General features: G+C 34.8%; 1 protein-coding gene across 2 annotated transcripts in view; it reads right to left on the bottom strand.

Moving 5' to 3' along the window:
* Positions 1-17,546, bottom strand: part of CEP112 (centrosomal protein 112) — a 355,787-nt gene that overhangs the window by 328,863 nt on the left and 9,378 nt on the right. For both annotated transcript variants that reach the window (XM_019637812.1, XM_019637813.1), the window contains exons 3-4: positions 16,201-16,391; positions 14,240-14,412 (exon numbers count right to left, since the gene is read on the bottom strand). In XM_019637812.1, the coding sequence (XP_019493357.1) occupies positions 14,240-14,412; positions 16,201-16,391 (364 nt within the window). The remainder of the gene's footprint in view (positions 1-14,239; positions 14,413-16,200; positions 16,392-17,546) is intronic.

Genomic DNA, 17,546 nt, shown 5'->3' with positions numbered 1-17,546 from the left:
AACCTAGTACACACATGATACTATTAAGACTACTAGATTGGCAATCTCCTTAACAGGATACCACCTAATTCATTTTTGCAATTCCAATACCTTGCATATAATAAGAAGTAGTCAACTTCAAATAAATTTTGCTATTTCTTCCCTTAAAACACAACCTGATCTGAAGCAATTTGTAAAGTTCATTTTGGGTACAAACGGAGTTTAAGAAACCATTAAGCTGTACTTATAATTTTATATTTTACGTATTATATGTACTTATAATATTTATATAATTATTATATTTAAGCTCAGGTTAATATTATATTTAAGCTGAGCTTAAATATAATAAGGTGCCTTACTCAGCCACTGCTTGAGAATGTTGACCAGCTTTCAAATAGTACAGCCCTCGCCTAAGCCAGGCCCATTTCGCCGTTCCAGCACTTGCCTTCTGAGTTACTGCTGTTAGGATAGCTAAGGCAGTTTCCTAATAATAAGAAAGGACTAATATTAGAGAAATCAAGTATCATAAAAATACAGAACACCTCTGAAAAGTACACAAATATATTTTCATTGACCACTTCTGATTTTTAAAATTGATGCTGGTATACTGAACTACAGTTTCAACAACAAGTGACATGTAAGTTAATGTCTGCCAATGAAAAGAAAATTTACTCTGTTAACAGTGACAAAAATATTTCTGTTGTATCCACAAAGACAAATAAAAAACTAACTTTTAAGTTTAAAAAATAAATAAATAAAATGCAGTTTCGTGCGTTTTGACAAATGTATATATACCTGTGTAACCATCACATTAAAGACACAGATTCTTTCCATCATACCCAAAAGTTCTCGAGCTCCTCTGGAATCCTGATTTTGTTGCATCTCAAATATATGGAATCAGTTTGTGCATTTTTATGTCTGGCTTCTTTAACTGAGGACAATATTTTCGAGATTTAGTCATGTTCCACGTATCCAAAATTCACTTCTTTTTATTGCCAGTAGGATTCCATTATATGGATGAACCATAATTTGCTTTTTTATTCATATGCTGGACCATTTAGATCATCTCCCCATTTGGGCTATTATGAATAAAGCTCCTATGAACATTCAAGTTCAAATATTTATGTGGACATACATTTTTCTTTTCTTACTAAACACCTACAAATAAACAGAATTGTGGGGTTCTATGGGAAGTTGTCTTAAACTTTGTAAGAAATTGGTAAACTGTTTTCCAAAGTGGTTGTGCCATTTTATATTCCCATCAACACTGCAGAATTCCAGTTTTGTCTTATCGTCACCCTGTTGGTTTTTCAGTTTTTATCTGTTTAGCCAATTTAATGGGTGTGTGGTGGTATCACAACATGCTTTATAACTTGCATTTCCCTAATAAAGAACGATGTTGACCATCTTTTCAAATATGTATAATAGTCACTTATGTGTTTTCTTTTGTAAAGTGTCTATAAAATCTTTTGCATATTAATTGGGTTGTTGTCTTGAGTTGTAAGAGTTCTTCAGATATTCTCGACACACGTCCTTGTCAGATATATGTATTTAGAATCTTTTCTCCCATTCCCTGCCTTGCCAGGTAATTTCCCAAATGGTGTCTTTCAAAGGTAAAAGTTTTCATGTTGAGAGTCCAGTTTATAGGGTTTTTTTTCTTCATAATTTATGTTTTTTTATATCCTATTTCAGAAATCTTTGCCTACTCCAAGGTCACAAAGATTTTTCTTTCTTCTGGAAGTTCTATAGTTCTTAGCATTTTCATTTAGGTCTATAACCCATCTCATTTTTCCCCCATGTGGATATGCACTTGTTCCAACAAAATTTGATGGAAAAAAAAAAAAGACCTTCCTTTTCTCATTTAATTCTATTGCCATCTTTGTGGAAAATCAATTGACCATATATGTGAAACCTATTTCTAGAATTTCTATTCTATTTCATGGATCTATCTATCTATCCTTTCACCAACACTGCTATCTTTATTACTGCAACTTTAATTCTAAAACTCAGGAATGCTAAGTCCTCTTTTTTTTTTTTTAATAATTGGTTTAGTTTTTCATGAATAACTTAAATCAGGCTGAGGAAGTTCCCTTCTATTCCTAATTTGCTGAGAGTTTTTACCAAGGATGGATGTTGTATTTTGTTAAATGCTTTTTCTGCATCTATTGAGATGATCACATGATTTTCCTTTCTTGAACTATGTAATGAAATACATCAATTTCAAGTGCCAGCCAACCTCTTATTCCTGGGATAAGACCATCTATTCACAAGATCCTTTTTATATTTTCTGAATACAGTATGCTAATTATGAATTTTTAAATCTATGTTCATGAGAGAATATTGGTACGTAGTTTTATGTTTCTGGTAATGTTTTGTCTTCTTTTGGAAACAGTGAAATACTGACTTAATGAGTTGGGAAGCATTTCCTCTTTTTTCTACTTCATGAAAAAAATTCATGTAGGATGACATAATTTTCTTCCATAAAAGCCTCCTAGAATTCACCAAGAAAGCCATCGGGGCTTGGAGATTTATTTGTAAAAAGGTGGTTAATTACAAATTAAATTTCTTTGATAGGTATAGGGTCACTCAGATTTCCCATGTTTTCTTCAGTCAGTATTGTTTTTGTGTGTCTTTCAAAAAAATGTGTTGATTTCTTCAAAGTTTTCATTGGTATAAAGTCATTTATAATATTCTCTTGTTACATGCCTTTTTCTTTCTTTTTCTTTTTAGCTGAGCCATCCTGCCACCTGTTGGCAGCTCAGCTCAGGCCGGGACTCAAACTGCTGTTGCTCAGAGCTCACACTCTTGAGCATGCTCTTAACCAACTGAGCCACTCAGCCGGCCCTTCTCTTGCTATGTTCTTAACGTCTATAGGATTTGTGTAGAGCCTCCTCTTTCATTCATTCCTGATATTGCTAATTTGTGGGGGGGGTTTTTTTTCGTATTTTTTGTTTTGGCAAAATACACATATAATTTACCATCTTAGCCATTTTTAATGTCCAGCTCAGTGGTTGTAAGTTCATTCACAGTGTCGTGCAACCATCCCCACCATCCATCTCTAGAGCTTTTCCATCTTCCCCAACTGAGCTTCTGTGCCCCTTAAACAATTAATTCTCCATTCCTCTCCTCCCACAGTCTATGAATTTGGCTACTCTAGGTACCTCATATAAGTGCAGTAATGCAGTATTTGTCTTTTTGTGACTGGCTTATTTCCCTTAGCATAGTATCTTCAAGGTTCATCCATGTAGCATGTGTCAGCATTTCCTTCCTTTTTAAGACTTGGTAATATTCCATTGTATGCATATACCACATTGTGTTAGGCCATTCATCCCTTGATGGATACTTTGGGTGCTTTGGTCTTTTGGTTATTGCGAATAATGATATTATGTACATGGGTGTGCAAATATCTGTTTGCATCTCAATTATTTTGGATATCCAGAAGTGGAATTGCTGGATTATTTGGTAATTCTATTTTTAATTTTTTTGAGGAACTATCATACTATTCTCCTCAGCAGCTATGCCATTTACATTCCCACCAACAGTGCACAAGGGTTGCAATTTTTCCATATCCTTGCCAACACTTGCTTTGTTTTTTTTTAATAGTAGCCATCCTAATAGGTGTAAGGTGGGATCTCATTATGGTTATGAGCTGCATTTCCAGAATGATTAGTATGTTTAGCATTTTTTCATACGCTTATTGGCCACTTATACATCTTCTTTGAAGAACTGTCTATTCGGTTTTTGTTTTGTTTTGTTTTGTTTTTAAAGATTTTTTTATTGGGGTATTGGGGGGAAGGGAACAGTGCTGGGGAATTGGGGGAAGGGGAACAGACAAGTTGCTGTCGTTTTGTTCTTCAGTCTAGTTGTGGAGGACGTTGCTTCACTGGCCCAAGTTGGCACCATCATTGCGCTCTTCCCGGGCGAAGCAGATCAGTCACTGGCTTCTGGATGGCCGCTCACTGCGGCTGCTGGCCGCTCATGCTGGCTGCTGGCTACATACAGTAGCCCATGGCAACCCACTGCAGCAGGGGCTGCAGCCGTCGCGGGCGACTCATGGCAGCCCAGCTCCAGGTTGAGCTGTTGTTCAGCATCTTAGCTGTAGAGGGCATTGTCACTGGCCCTCATATGTGGGATCCGAACCAGGGCCCTCTGGCGTCCCAAGCCAGTTCTTAACCATCACACCACTCGGCCGGCCCGTGTCTATTCAAGTTTTTTGTCCATTTTTTGATTGGGTTATTTGTTTTTGCTGTTGAGTTGTAGGATTATTTATATATTCTGGATATTAATAACTTTTTCTGATATATGATTTGCAAACATTTTATCCCATTCCATGGGTTGCCTTTTCACTCTGCTGTGTCCTTCAGATGCTCAAAGGTTTTTTATTTTGATGTAATCCAATTTATCTATTTTTTCTTTTGTCTGTGCTTTTGGTGTCATATCCAATAAATTATTGCCAAATCCATTGCCATGAAGCTTTTCCCCTATATTTTCAAGCTTTGCACTTAAGATTTGTGTGTCTTAACATATGTATGTTATACATCAATTTTAAAAGTTTACCACAAAACAATGAACAATAGCTACATTTATCAACATGGATGAATCTGAAAAATATGAAAGAAGCAATAATATATATGGTATGATTCCACTTACATAAAGTTAAAAAAAAAAGAAACTTGAGGGAGGGAGGTTAATGCTTTGTGAGGGGTGTAAATGTCTATTATGTTGCTTTGTACACCTGAAACTAAAAAAAAAAAAAAAAAAAAAAGAAAGAAAGAAACAGCAGCAGCAGCAAAGAAATGATTAATACAAAATATAGGACCATGATCCTCTCAGGGAAAGGGAAATGGAAGCAATAGGGGAAGGACACCAAAGGTCTCCTGGAGTATTGTAATATGCCATTTCTTGCCTGGGTTAAAAGTATAGGGATGTATATAACTGTTCTTTAAATTGTACCTGTACACTTTCATACACTTTTTATGTGTGTTATGTTTTACAGGTGTAAAACACTGTAAGAGAAATACAACTACTGCATTAGAAATTATCAGAAAACTGAAATGAGAACTAACTTTAGATTTCATGTCTTTGCATTCATCTGAGAAGCAGGTAATAATACTGTTATATACCATCTGCAGGACAGTCTACTTATTAAGGTATTGCTAAATATCAATGAAATGTAAAAATAAATAGCAACAAAGAATAATGCTGTAAAGTATCAAATAAAACTGAAAAGAAGAAAATGAAAATAATTTCCAATGATTCACAACATATTGATTTTAATTTTTCAAAGGGAGCTTTATTAAGAATAAAAAAAAACTAAATTTTAAAAAATGAGAAGTTTGACAAAACTAAAAAATGACCAGAGATTCATAAACATCTTAAGACTTCATATTTTTCCCATTTCCTACTTTAAAATAACACATTTGATTTTAAAAATTAAAAATAAAAACCATATTTATAAGTCATCACACATTTAAATCAACGTTTATTAATATATCTCTGGCTTAACAGTACAACACTCAGAGGGAATTTTAATTCCCTTAAAATTAGATTTTACAGTCACTTATAAGCTTACTGTCATCCCTTTAGCTTTATTAAAACGACAATCAAAACTTCACAAAAAGAAACTTGCGTGTGAAATAAAAAGATGCTATTACAAAGCCCACTCATTAAAAACTTTTAAGAAAGAAAAAGTGACTAAATTTGTCAAAAATTTGACTCACTGGGGGAAAAAAGCTGAAAAGAAATGCAAGGCCATTGTTTTCAAAGCCATTCCATCTCAGTTACAATTTGTTGCCATTTGGCCTTGCCTGGATAAATGCATAAGAATGATATTTAATTAGCATTGAATGTTAAAAATTAAGGGTAGCTAAGTGGTTTATGAGTGTGTGAAAGGTTATGGTTTACTGATATCCCAAGAAACAGTTTTTATTCCTCGGTTATGTAGCAGTCTTATTTCTAGAGTTCAAGGTTCAGTATCTACCTAACAAGTGTCCACTGTATCAAAAATATCATATTTTAATCAGATGTATTCCATATTAAGTGTTCTACCCAAACACAATGATGAAAATGATTGTTTTTCTTTTAGAAAGATTTGTTAGAGAGAGCTCCTCTAAAACCTGAGACTGACCAAGAGAAGAGCAACTAGAAAGAAGCTGACCATGCACGATCATGGTCACCCAGCGAGAGCACGGAGTAAAGGTCTCCCTGGGGCAGAGACAGCTTATGTGCACCAGTACCCAACTCATAATCCCTATCCCCAGTCCACTTCCCCACCTGGACAGCAGCTCTTCATCTAGTAGGTCCAGTTTCCCAATGGCCCAACAAACATCCCAGGTCTTGAACAAGTCCAAAAAGGGAACCACTAATCACATACAGCAATTTAAATTAATTAAAATTTAAAATTCAGTTCCTCAGTCACCCTCGCCACATTTTAAGTGCTCAATAGTCATATGTCAACAGTAGCTACCTTAGCGGGCAGAGAACACTGCCACCACTGCAGAAAGTTCTACTGAAAAAAAAAGAAAGTGCTGCTGCAGAATACATCTTTGCCCAAACAACATGGCTATTCTTAAATAAAGTGAATGTACTTCTTGTGAATAACATTTGAGGATGTTTTACTATGTGTAACCCTAACCATATTCATCTATGCCAATGGACATAAAGAATCCCTAGGAAGAAAGGTGTTGATGGGCTTCCCCATAAGGTTATCCAACAACTTAAGAGCGAACAGGAGCTATTTATAGTGTTGGTGTCATTTACATATAAAAATGGACTTTAACAAGGTAAAAAGATTCTATTGTAGTTTTTTGAGTATCCAGACTAAAAATTGTAATCAATACTCTTAAAGCGAAAAATGTTTTTCACATAGATCCACACACTCAATCACAAATACATTTTCATTATACTTGGGCACCATCTGCTGGCCAAGCTACTAAACTGGACAAGCAAATGAAATCCTAAATATACTGGGAGACATTTTTGAAGGACACACACAGTCCCAGCTTTTTGCTGCAAGGCATTCCTGGAAAACCACATCATAAAGAGGATCACTGTAAAGCAAATCATATTTTCCATAAGGGCAGGGCTATAATTAGATTCTTCATTCCAAACTAAAATCTGGCATCAAATAACCCATGGAAAGATCTCATTAAAGTAAGATGGGAAAATTATAGTCCTCTATAATCATTTAAAACAGGGTAATTATTCTCCAAGTCCTTTTGTATAGGTATGAACACATTTATTGTTTAGAGGACACATCATAAATTAAAAGATAAAACTTTAATTTATATAAAGTTAACCTAAATCTAATATAGTAAGAGTAATCTAAAATAAATAATAATTCTGTTTGCACACTCCTAGAATTTTTAAGTAATCTGTATGCATTTTATAAAATGGCATCTAAAGAAATCCAAACTAATGCCATCTTCTTTATCAGTAAAGTTCTCTAAAATAAGCAGAATTGACATATATTGTCCACTGTAAGCAGTGTTTAAAGGTCAAAGTTGATTCAACTTGACTCCTCTTTGCCCACTCTTAATCCAAGGTTCCAGTAAAAAATAATAAGTGCTATGAAATCATTCTTTTTCATCTTTCCATATCCCAGAACTTAACTGCACTTTGGTGATAAGCTACCAGACCACATCATACTTCACTGAAACATCATAAAAATAATTACACGCCATTAAAAGGAAGCTTCAAAACATTTTCCACAGAACTGTAAGACAAGAATACAACCTATTATATTTGTGTTCTGTCCTTGGGAAAATGCACAAAAAGAATACATAGAGATGACATAAACTGAAGTCTAAATATTCCTTAGGCACTTCTAATACACGCTGTGGCAAAAAAAAAAAAGGGGGGGGGGGGAGGCGGTGGGACCAGCCACACTGTATTCTTTCTGTCCTGGAAAAACGGACTTGCTGAGTTATCAAGATTCCTTCACAGCCTCTTTTTAAAAAATACCATAACCACTCTTTATTCTGAGAGTGTTCAGGATTCATACTTATAATCTCAACTTTCTATATAGACATTATTTTTCTCAGGAACACAAAATGATTTCTAGGACTCAAAATAATTAATGATCAGTGGGTTTTAAGATAATACCCTTTGGGAGGATTATGTAACTAGAGAAGCAAAAGAATGGCCAAACATTCTAACAAGCAAGCCCCTGCATGAACTATTAAAATAACAATCACCATACCAGCAATGATGGTGGACCAATGGCTAACACTTTCACAAGACTCTGTATCTCCATTTTACAAAAGATGAAAATGGGGTTTAGAGAAATTAAGTAACTTGCCTGAGGACACATGGTTGCCAAGTGTCAGAAGTGAGATCTGAACAAAGGCAAACGCCTCATTTCAGTTCAACCTAGAAATAACCAAGAACAAAGGCAGAGTCACCCAGGATTGCTGATGCAGCTCAAGTGGGGAAAAATGGATTAAAGTAAAATTTCCATATTTGCTGCATAAAGTACTCATGCCTACGTGGTATCCTAGAAAACAAATGGAATCTGAAACCATAACGACCTGGGACAGTTGCTTGACCTTATTGAACCTGTTACCTCATCTATGAATACAAAGAGTAATCATGTCATCCTCACAGAATTGTAGAGAAGATTTTATCACATAACTTGTAGAAGAGTTCTAGAATAGTATCTAGCATAGAGTAGGTGCTCCATAAATAGTACAACTTGCACTGCTTGGTTTCTGTTTTTAATAAATTAGAAATACAGCAGAATACACAAATATTTAGAGTATTGGGACACTTTCATTCTTATGTTTAAATATGTATATGTGTTATATACGGTTAAATTTATTAATGTGCATAAAACCCTAATGTTAATGATGTGTTGGCCCACACATTTTAACAAGATGGTGTTCTGAAGGGCAAATTGACCATATCTATAAAAAAAATATGTGGTTATTAACAATAGCATAGACATGTATAAAAAGAAGTTTTTAACTTTCCACACCAGGCTAGTCCCAATCCCTAAAGGTAAAACAGGTCTGTATATGGCACCCAGAAATATGCCATGCACATGTACACCTTGTGTATCCACATAGCCTGTTTAAAAGACACACACTCACACACAAATGGAAGCTTACCATCCTTTTATGTTCTTCCAAACTTTATATCTTAGAATTCCCTCCATACTAGCCCTTATAGACTCCTGTTACCATTGCACAAGATTTTGAACCTGCTAATAATCCCAGTAGTTGACCTACTATTGTAAATTTGTCCATGTGCCTAGCTACTGAAATAGCAATTCCTTTTCTGGAATCAATAATAGCCCAAAACACATGCAGGTGCATAATGGTGTATGTGCTAGGATGTTAACTGAGATTCTTTATAACAATAAAGAGCTGAAAGCAACAGACAGGTTGAAATACAGTAAATCCACACTATGGGTTATTACCTGTGATTAAAAAGATGACACAGACTACATGACACAGGTTTAAGACACAGTTAAGTGACAAAAGAGCAAGTCTCAGAAAAGTACATATAGTATACGCCAATTTATAAATTTTTAATTACATATGCGGGGGTGTGGGTGTGTGCCTATTGTAGAATGATACATATCAAATTGTTGATGACTATTACCTCTCATGAGGAGAGTACACGAAGAAGAACATGGAGAGAAGAACTTTGATTTTTCTTTCTCTATATTTCTACACTGAGGTATAATGACAAGCATGTATTACATATAGATTGCACACTTTTCTAAAATGAGAATAAAAACTGTATTAGTCATCTATTGCTACATAGAAAATTACCACAAACTGAACAGCTTTAAACAACACACATATATATTTTTTCTCAGAGTTTCTGTGGGTCAGAAGCACAGGCACAGCTGAGCTGGGTCCTCTCCTTAGGGCCACACAAGGTGCAACCATGGTTTGACCAGAGCTGGGTTCTCATCTGGAGGGTCAACTAGGGAAGGATCTATGGTTGTCAGCAGCTTTCAGTACCTTACGGATTAGGAATCATGGCAGCTCACTTCTTCGAAGCCAGAAAGGAAATGACAGCAAGACTCTAGAACCAGTGGGCTAGCAGGACAGAGTCTTACATATCGTAATGTAATCACGGAAGTGATATCCCATCACCAGTGCCGTATCCTATTAGTTAGCAGCAAGTCACAGGTCCTACCCACACTCAAGGGGAAGGGGTTATACAAAACTGAACACCCAGAAGAGGATCATGGGGCCACTGAAAGCCTGCCTACCACAAAGATAATTAAGGTCTTTACCAGATCTCAATGGAGGGCTTCTGAAAGATGACTAGAAAGTGATATAAATGGACATGGTTATAGAGCTAAATGAAATTTATAAAGGATGTACAGGATGAGATCTAAGTCTATGGTCTCATTAGTAACAGTTTACCTTTTGTAAAAGCATGCTCCAAATTCAAATATAACTCAAATATTTCACTGTCAAGAAAAATAAGATCTTTCCTGTAAAAATACAATAATGGATCTCTAATAAAATAGCAATGAATTTGGAAAGTGGTTTTTCTAAAAGAAAACATCGCTCATAATATAAACTTAAACCAAGAAATATGAAAAAGGAAAGCAAAGAATAAAACTGGAATGGAACTAGCTACACGTTGAAGCTGATGTGGAACGCTGTTTGCTAGTGTATAATGTGTATTTGGTGGGAAAAGGAAAGCATGATAATAAGCCTGATAGAATGTAACCTCATAACATTTCTAAGGTATTTAGAACCAGGCTACATAGCATGTCCTTCCCACGGGAAGAATAAAGGTAAAGGAAAGGTGCCATCTCTACTGAATAGGGAGTCCTAACACAGAGGCTTCAAAAGGACTCTGCATCTTTAATAATATAAAAAGGCTAGGACACAAACGGCATAATCTAAAATGCCATTAGAAATGCTTCACATACAAAAAGGTCTAAGTAAAGCAGGATTTTATAAAGTGATCAAAAAAGAAACACTAAGGGGGAAAATCTTTTAAGATTAAAGGGGTTTTTCAAAGGACAAGTTGAAGTGGTTGTAAAATTTATGAGGCAGCATTAAACTTCAGTTCTAAGTAACAATAAATTATTCACTATAAAAATATACATGTGTCAAGTATTATAAGCCTCTTAAACTTTTTAAAACAATTTCTTGCAGAACTGATTAGATGTATTAGGTCAACACCAGAAGATATAACTTTTTCATTAGCACAGTATGACCACTCGGAGTAAAGGAGCGATGCTGGAACTAGGAAGACAGACCATCATTAGGCTTCACCACTTCTGTTCTGATCTCACACATCATGTATTTGCCCTTAAAAGCTGTTTTATTGCCTTTAGCTAAAGTAAATGTTAGTTTTAGTTTCTAAATGCCTTTATGTATATAAAATTTTCAAGTATCTGTTAATTAATGTACATACAGACTAAAATTTTAAATCAAATCGAGAAACCTATAAGAAAAGGTACACTGCGCTGTTTTGTTTTTGCAGCTCTAATTGTAAGGTGTTAGCCTTACTGATGTTCCTACACTTCACCAGAAAGATATTTATGTCTTTTCCTGTTCCTTCATCACCTTTATATTCCTCATGGTGTGTGCAAAGGCATCTCTATATCCTATATCCATACTTCTCTTAACTTACCCTAAAATTTACCCTTCCCTCCACTTTTCCTAAAAGGTTTTTAAGCAATCCTTGTAGGCCATTCTCTGCCACAACATACCTATCTCAAAGGGTTTGTCCTGATTACATTAAATACATGGCAGTGCCTGACACAGCCCAGTCCTTCAATCACGCACACACTCACCAAACACCAATGCTTATGGAGCTCCTAAATTTCCTGCTCAGTGCTAGGCACTGGAAATACAGTGCAAACAGGAAAAACACAGTTCCTGCTCATGAAGTTTACAATCTAGCAAAGAGGACAGAAACAGAACCTTTGCACACGTGACGAGTGCAACAAAGAGTAACTTTGGTGTAAATAACAGGGTCACCAAAACAGACCTGGGCTGTCAAGTAAGGCTTTTATGAAGTTGAGAGATCTGAAGAAAGACTAGGACCAAAGGATTGTCTGCTTTTCCCATTAATTACTTATTATATAACTGATAAATAATGCCTCATACTCAAGTAATTTGCATTAAAATGTCATCTTATAGCTGAGCAACAAAGAGAAATAAGTTACTGGTTAAACTTGTGGAGATTTTACTATAGTTCCATTTTTCCAGAAAAATCACTAATATTTGAAGAATATTCTGTGTTTTCTCAAACTTGATCCTGTTATGAGGAAGAAAAAGCCCATTCACCTGGACTCACTGAAGATCTTGTCTATTTCGTATTTTGAATCCCACTCTTACACACACCTCAAATCTTCGTGAATACTTCCACAACTACACATAACTACTTTATTGGAATTATCCATGTAGTTGTCTTATCTCTCTTCCCTATTCATCTAAAACAATGGTTACAGGTCAAATGTCTACAGGACTTAAACAAGTAGCAAATGAGTGATTATGCTTCCAGATACAAGGATATTCTTCACATCTTCAAATAGTCTCTCCTCTCCTGAATCATATGATCCCCCTTCACTGATCTTTCTTCTTTCTACTTTTGACATAATATAAAAATGGGAAAACAAATACTTCATTTCCTCTTAAACCTACTTAAGAAAAACAAAAACTCAATAATAGATGCAACTGACCTCAAGCTCACTGTCAGGATGAGCAGGGAGGAGTGAAGGCATGCTCATTAGGCAGGTACCAAGTATTATTAGCGCCAACCTACATCTGTCTTCTAGAAAGATTGCTAGGTCTCCACCACTTTTGAAAATAAGCCAGAAACTTAAGTTTTTATATGAAATTCTCATTTCAACTCATTCAAAAATCTTTAAAGACATGATGTAAGTCAAACAAAAATCTATACACATGATCCATTCCATCCAGGAAGATCAGCAATTTTCAACCTCTGGTCTAAGCTCCAAGACACAGGAAACTACCTTTATGCTGTGAACTCCAGATTCATCACACCCAGAAAGGAGCCCAGCATTTAGGTGGACACCCAACAAATGTTTTGGCAAACACCTGATGGATTTTGCAGCTAAACCAAGGACTGTATTTTTCTTTGTATACAGACCACAATCTCTTTACACTTCCACTGACCTGCTATAAAGCTAACGAAAATTCCACAATTACATCTCTTCTACTTTGAAATCTCCTATGAATGCAAAAATAAGCATTTTACATCACCTCCTACTGACTCATCTATTCACTTCTTTTTACTCTTCTGAATGCGTCCTTAATTATATCGCCTCTTTCCTTTTTGTCTCTCCATATTAATTTGTTTCCCCTTTCTAATAAAAAAAAATTTCATATGGACTGGATCTCTTGCTTTGTGTTCGTTCATCTGTTCTTTTCCACCATAATACCTGAAGTCTGAAAAACATATAACCAGGCTACATCAACTATGAAGACATTTCAAATTACTAATAACATTTCTGTATCTGATTCAGGAATAAACCAAAAAAACATATAGTAGAAAAGAAAGAGTATATTGTTAACCAAATCAAATTCCAAATATGAAAATTACCAAGAGCATAGTGAGGAGTGAAGGCTGAAGCATAATACATGCCAAATGACGCTGTCCAATATTTTCACGTTTCGGGGAACAATGCCAAAGGTAAAACTCAAAACCTGACAAACATCCAATTTAAATCTATCCCTCCTAAAGGCCAAAAGCTATACTACAGCAATTATCATCTTTTTGTGGATTTCAAAAACTTATAAGTTTACTTTTATTTACACTAAAAATCCTATTTAAGCGTAGTGCTCTAATGAAAGAAAACACAGTTTAATGAGGTTAGTGTTTAGTTTATTAAATCAAAACCAATATTGTTCAGTGAGGGATAAAGGAGAGAAATTCAAGCGTAAGTTTCAAGATGGATATGAAGATATTATTTCTGTTAAATCATTGGTAATATTCTTAATTCACGTTTGTCATAAAGAAAAACAGAGGACTGTGTTATGTAGATTCTCAAACTCCACTTTCCAAGCAATAGTGTGTGTGTATATGTGTGTGTGTGTGTGTGTGTGTGCGCGCGCATACATATTAAACAAAAAAACAAACCTCATTTTAACCACCTAACATCACTTCACAGCCCTCAACTTTAACAAAAATATAAATTAAACCAACTACTTACCACACAAAAAACAACAACAACAACAAGAAAAAATGAAATGTATAAACCAGTTTCAAAGAGGCTATGATGAAACCCATTTGAAATCCCATTTTCAGAGCATACCTGTGGACATCAGTTGGTGACTGTACCAAAGAGTCATTGTCTCCAGAAGAAAGCTTCCATGATTCATTTAATTTGTGTTCGCTTGTCCCCAGCTCACCCATTACCCAGTCTGGTAATCCTTCTGGGCTTGAAACTTTTGCTCGTGCTGGATTTGGTTCATCAAAATAGATGGACTGATTTTTTAAAATTAGAAAAATTATTCTTTCAAAATGTACTATAATGAAAAATTAGTTAAGATCTCTATCAAATGTCAAGTTTAGTAACAACCTTTCAAGTACTCAACTTAAATTCAATTACATAAAAATATTTAAAAATGTATATTAAATGTACAATGAATTATGAAATATTAAAACACATAAAAGGGACAACATATTTACATTTTAGTTGTGCTCTGCTGTATAGGAAATATGATAAACAATAAAATTACACAACAGGTAAATTTGATAATTATTTGTATTAAAAAGGAACGTTAGCTTTATGAAAAGATAAATGGAAAGTTCTTTTTAAATCATGTGCTCTTTTATTTCTTTCTGTGATCATTAACTACTCTGCACTCTCTCAAAAAGAAATCAGTGGACAGAGAAACCACAATCAATGAAAATCAGAAATAAAAATTAGGAAGTCCTCAATAAGATGGAAACAATAGAGTTGAAGACCTGGGGTTTAGTTCTGGCCACGCCACAAACTAGCTAGAAAATCCAAGGCAGTTCTCTAGGCCTTCTCATGATTATTATTTATAAAATAAAGCCGTTTCCTGTGATTCTATAAAATTGAGTGTAAATGAGAAAACATAATACAATATACTCGTATCTTAACATCTGAATGTGTTTCAGAAAATGTTCTATCTTTAGTCATTAAAAAGAATGACACTGGCCCTTTTATTTCTCTTCAAGTGAGCCAGGCTTCATGACACATTTGTGAAGAAAATCTGCATTAATTGGATACTTCTGCAACAATTCTCCCAATCCTACATGAAAATCTTCAAGGGGCTGTTCTCCAATGAGGGGTAACACATGACCCTCTATCCCAGATCAGACATGCATAACAATTCCTTTTTAAATGACATAGTCACTCCAATATTTAATCAAATATCTAGTCAAGTAACTACTATCCCAAAGACTACCGATTTTAAGCAAAATGTATGGCTCTACTTTAACACACAATTGGTAACAGTATTAAAACTATTCGCTTTCTGACATGGGTATCGGAAGTTATGGCCTAGCATGCCTCCTGAATGAATTTTGGCTCAAGTTAACTGATAAAATACAGAAAAATCTTAAAATACATTACATAAGAATTCTGCAGTTCATTTTTAAAAAAATACATAGATATCCTGACAGCAAGTAAAACATCTAGTACTCCAGTCAGATTTCTCAAGTATTCAAACGCTACATAAACCAAGACATATTTCATGGTGACAAGGACTAAGACAGTGACAATTCATCATCCAAGCATAACTATAACTACCTTTGTAACAAACCTGATTTTGAAAATGGAATTAAATAAAATATGGGAATCACTCCTAAACTTCAACTTACTGTTGTCATTTTATTCCAATAGAAAGGAACTTTAGATGTCATTTAATCCAACCTCTCATAAATTTTTAAATATGAAAGTTTAATAACTAGAATTTACTGACATACATAAAATATTATTATTAAAAACCAGTGAAAATTAGTGGACAATGAAGGCTCAATCTTTAAAAAGTCACTTTAAGTTTTTTAGAAATATCGTAGAATACTGTGTGATGACTACATCAGTAAGTATAGTCCTGTTACAGGCCAATATCTGATTTCCATTCAAGGTAGAAAAATTTGAATCAGAGAGAAAAAACACATTAGTTTTAACTAATATATGATTTAGAACTTGTACTTTACTAATATGACTATTCCTCAAAGGGATGATAAATTGACACTTTTAAAGAAACTAAACTAATACAACCTTTGGTCAATGACACCTACCATGTATGAAGGTAGAGTTTTTAGTGTCCCTGGTTCAGGTCGGTGTATAAAGGGGCCTTCAATCACTCCTCGCTTAAGCATGTGCAGTAACAGTTTTGCATACAGGTTCCGATTCTTCCTGCCCATTATTCCTACACCTGTTCCTGAAGGCTCACACAGTTTTTTAATCCAAAGTGCACACCTCTGCCGTTCTAGAAACATATAAGAAGTGATACAGACTTGATTTCTCAGTGAATAAACATTAAAGACCTATGTAAATCTGCTTTTGTCTAGAGCAGAGGTCGGCAAACTTATTCCATAAAGGGCCATACAGTAAACATTTTAGGCTCTGCAGGCCATGTGATCTCTGGCACAGCAACTCAACTCTGCCATCATAGCATGAAGTCACCACACGCCGCAAGTAAACAAATGGGCATGGCTGTTTTCTAATAAAACTTTACCAAAAAGGCAGCAGACTAGATTTGTCCCAGAGGCTACAGCTTGCCAACTCCTGTCTAGAGGTTATCAGTTAATTAGTGATCAGGCAAGACAAATGCAAACAAGTATTTTCTTAGAAATAAAATCTCTGGACAACTGTCAAATTTCTGAGATAAAGCTTGCTGTAAAAACATCTCTAAAATAATTTTAATCATGTTGAAAACATCTTTCTATAATTCTCCTTATTCAAACTGAAAAGGATAAAATGCAGTCTTATTTAAGCATTTTAAACTTAATCTAAAATTAAATCTCAAATGTTTTGTTTATTAAAGCTGATAATTTTCAGGGATTTGTAGTTGATTTATTTAGGGTTCTCTTTTAATCTCTCTAGAAGTAATTGAGGAAAAATTTACATGTGATTTCATAAATTATCCCTTTAAAAACTACCTGAAAAATATAGCACAGTTTAATCCACATATAATTACTTATTGACTATCTTATCTTGCCATGACACAGAATTGTTTTTGGGCTTGTGAAAACTATTTTGACACTAATCTTTTATCAGTCTAACTCAATTTGAGGATTATATATCTAACACAAATCATAAGCCTTCTTTAATCTCTTAGTTCCTAAAGGTCATATTCATTTATTGTTTTACCTACAAAAATCTCTGGGGACGATTTACTACTTTGTTCATCCCAGATTTATCACTACAGGTATGTGAGCTGGCCTCTAAAAAAACTTTTGTATTTTTAGCTTTGAAAATGATATAATCAGAAAGCAAACATCACGAAATATTGCGTATACCGTATTTGCCGGCGTATAAGACGACTGGGCGTGTAAGACGACCCCCTAACATTTCCACTCAAAATACAGAGTTTGTTATATACTCGCCGTATAAGACTACCCCCTCTTCCGCACACCTTCCA

This window comes from Hipposideros armiger, unplaced genomic scaffold, assembly GCF_001890085.2.
Source record: "Hipposideros armiger isolate ML-2016 unplaced genomic scaffold, ASM189008v1 scaffold_34, whole genome shotgun sequence".
NCBI lineage: Eukaryota > Metazoa > Chordata > Mammalia > Chiroptera > Hipposideridae > Hipposideros > Hipposideros armiger.
The sequence above is the reverse complement of the archived record's forward strand: the minus strand, read 5'-3'. Positions and strand labels throughout refer to the sequence as shown.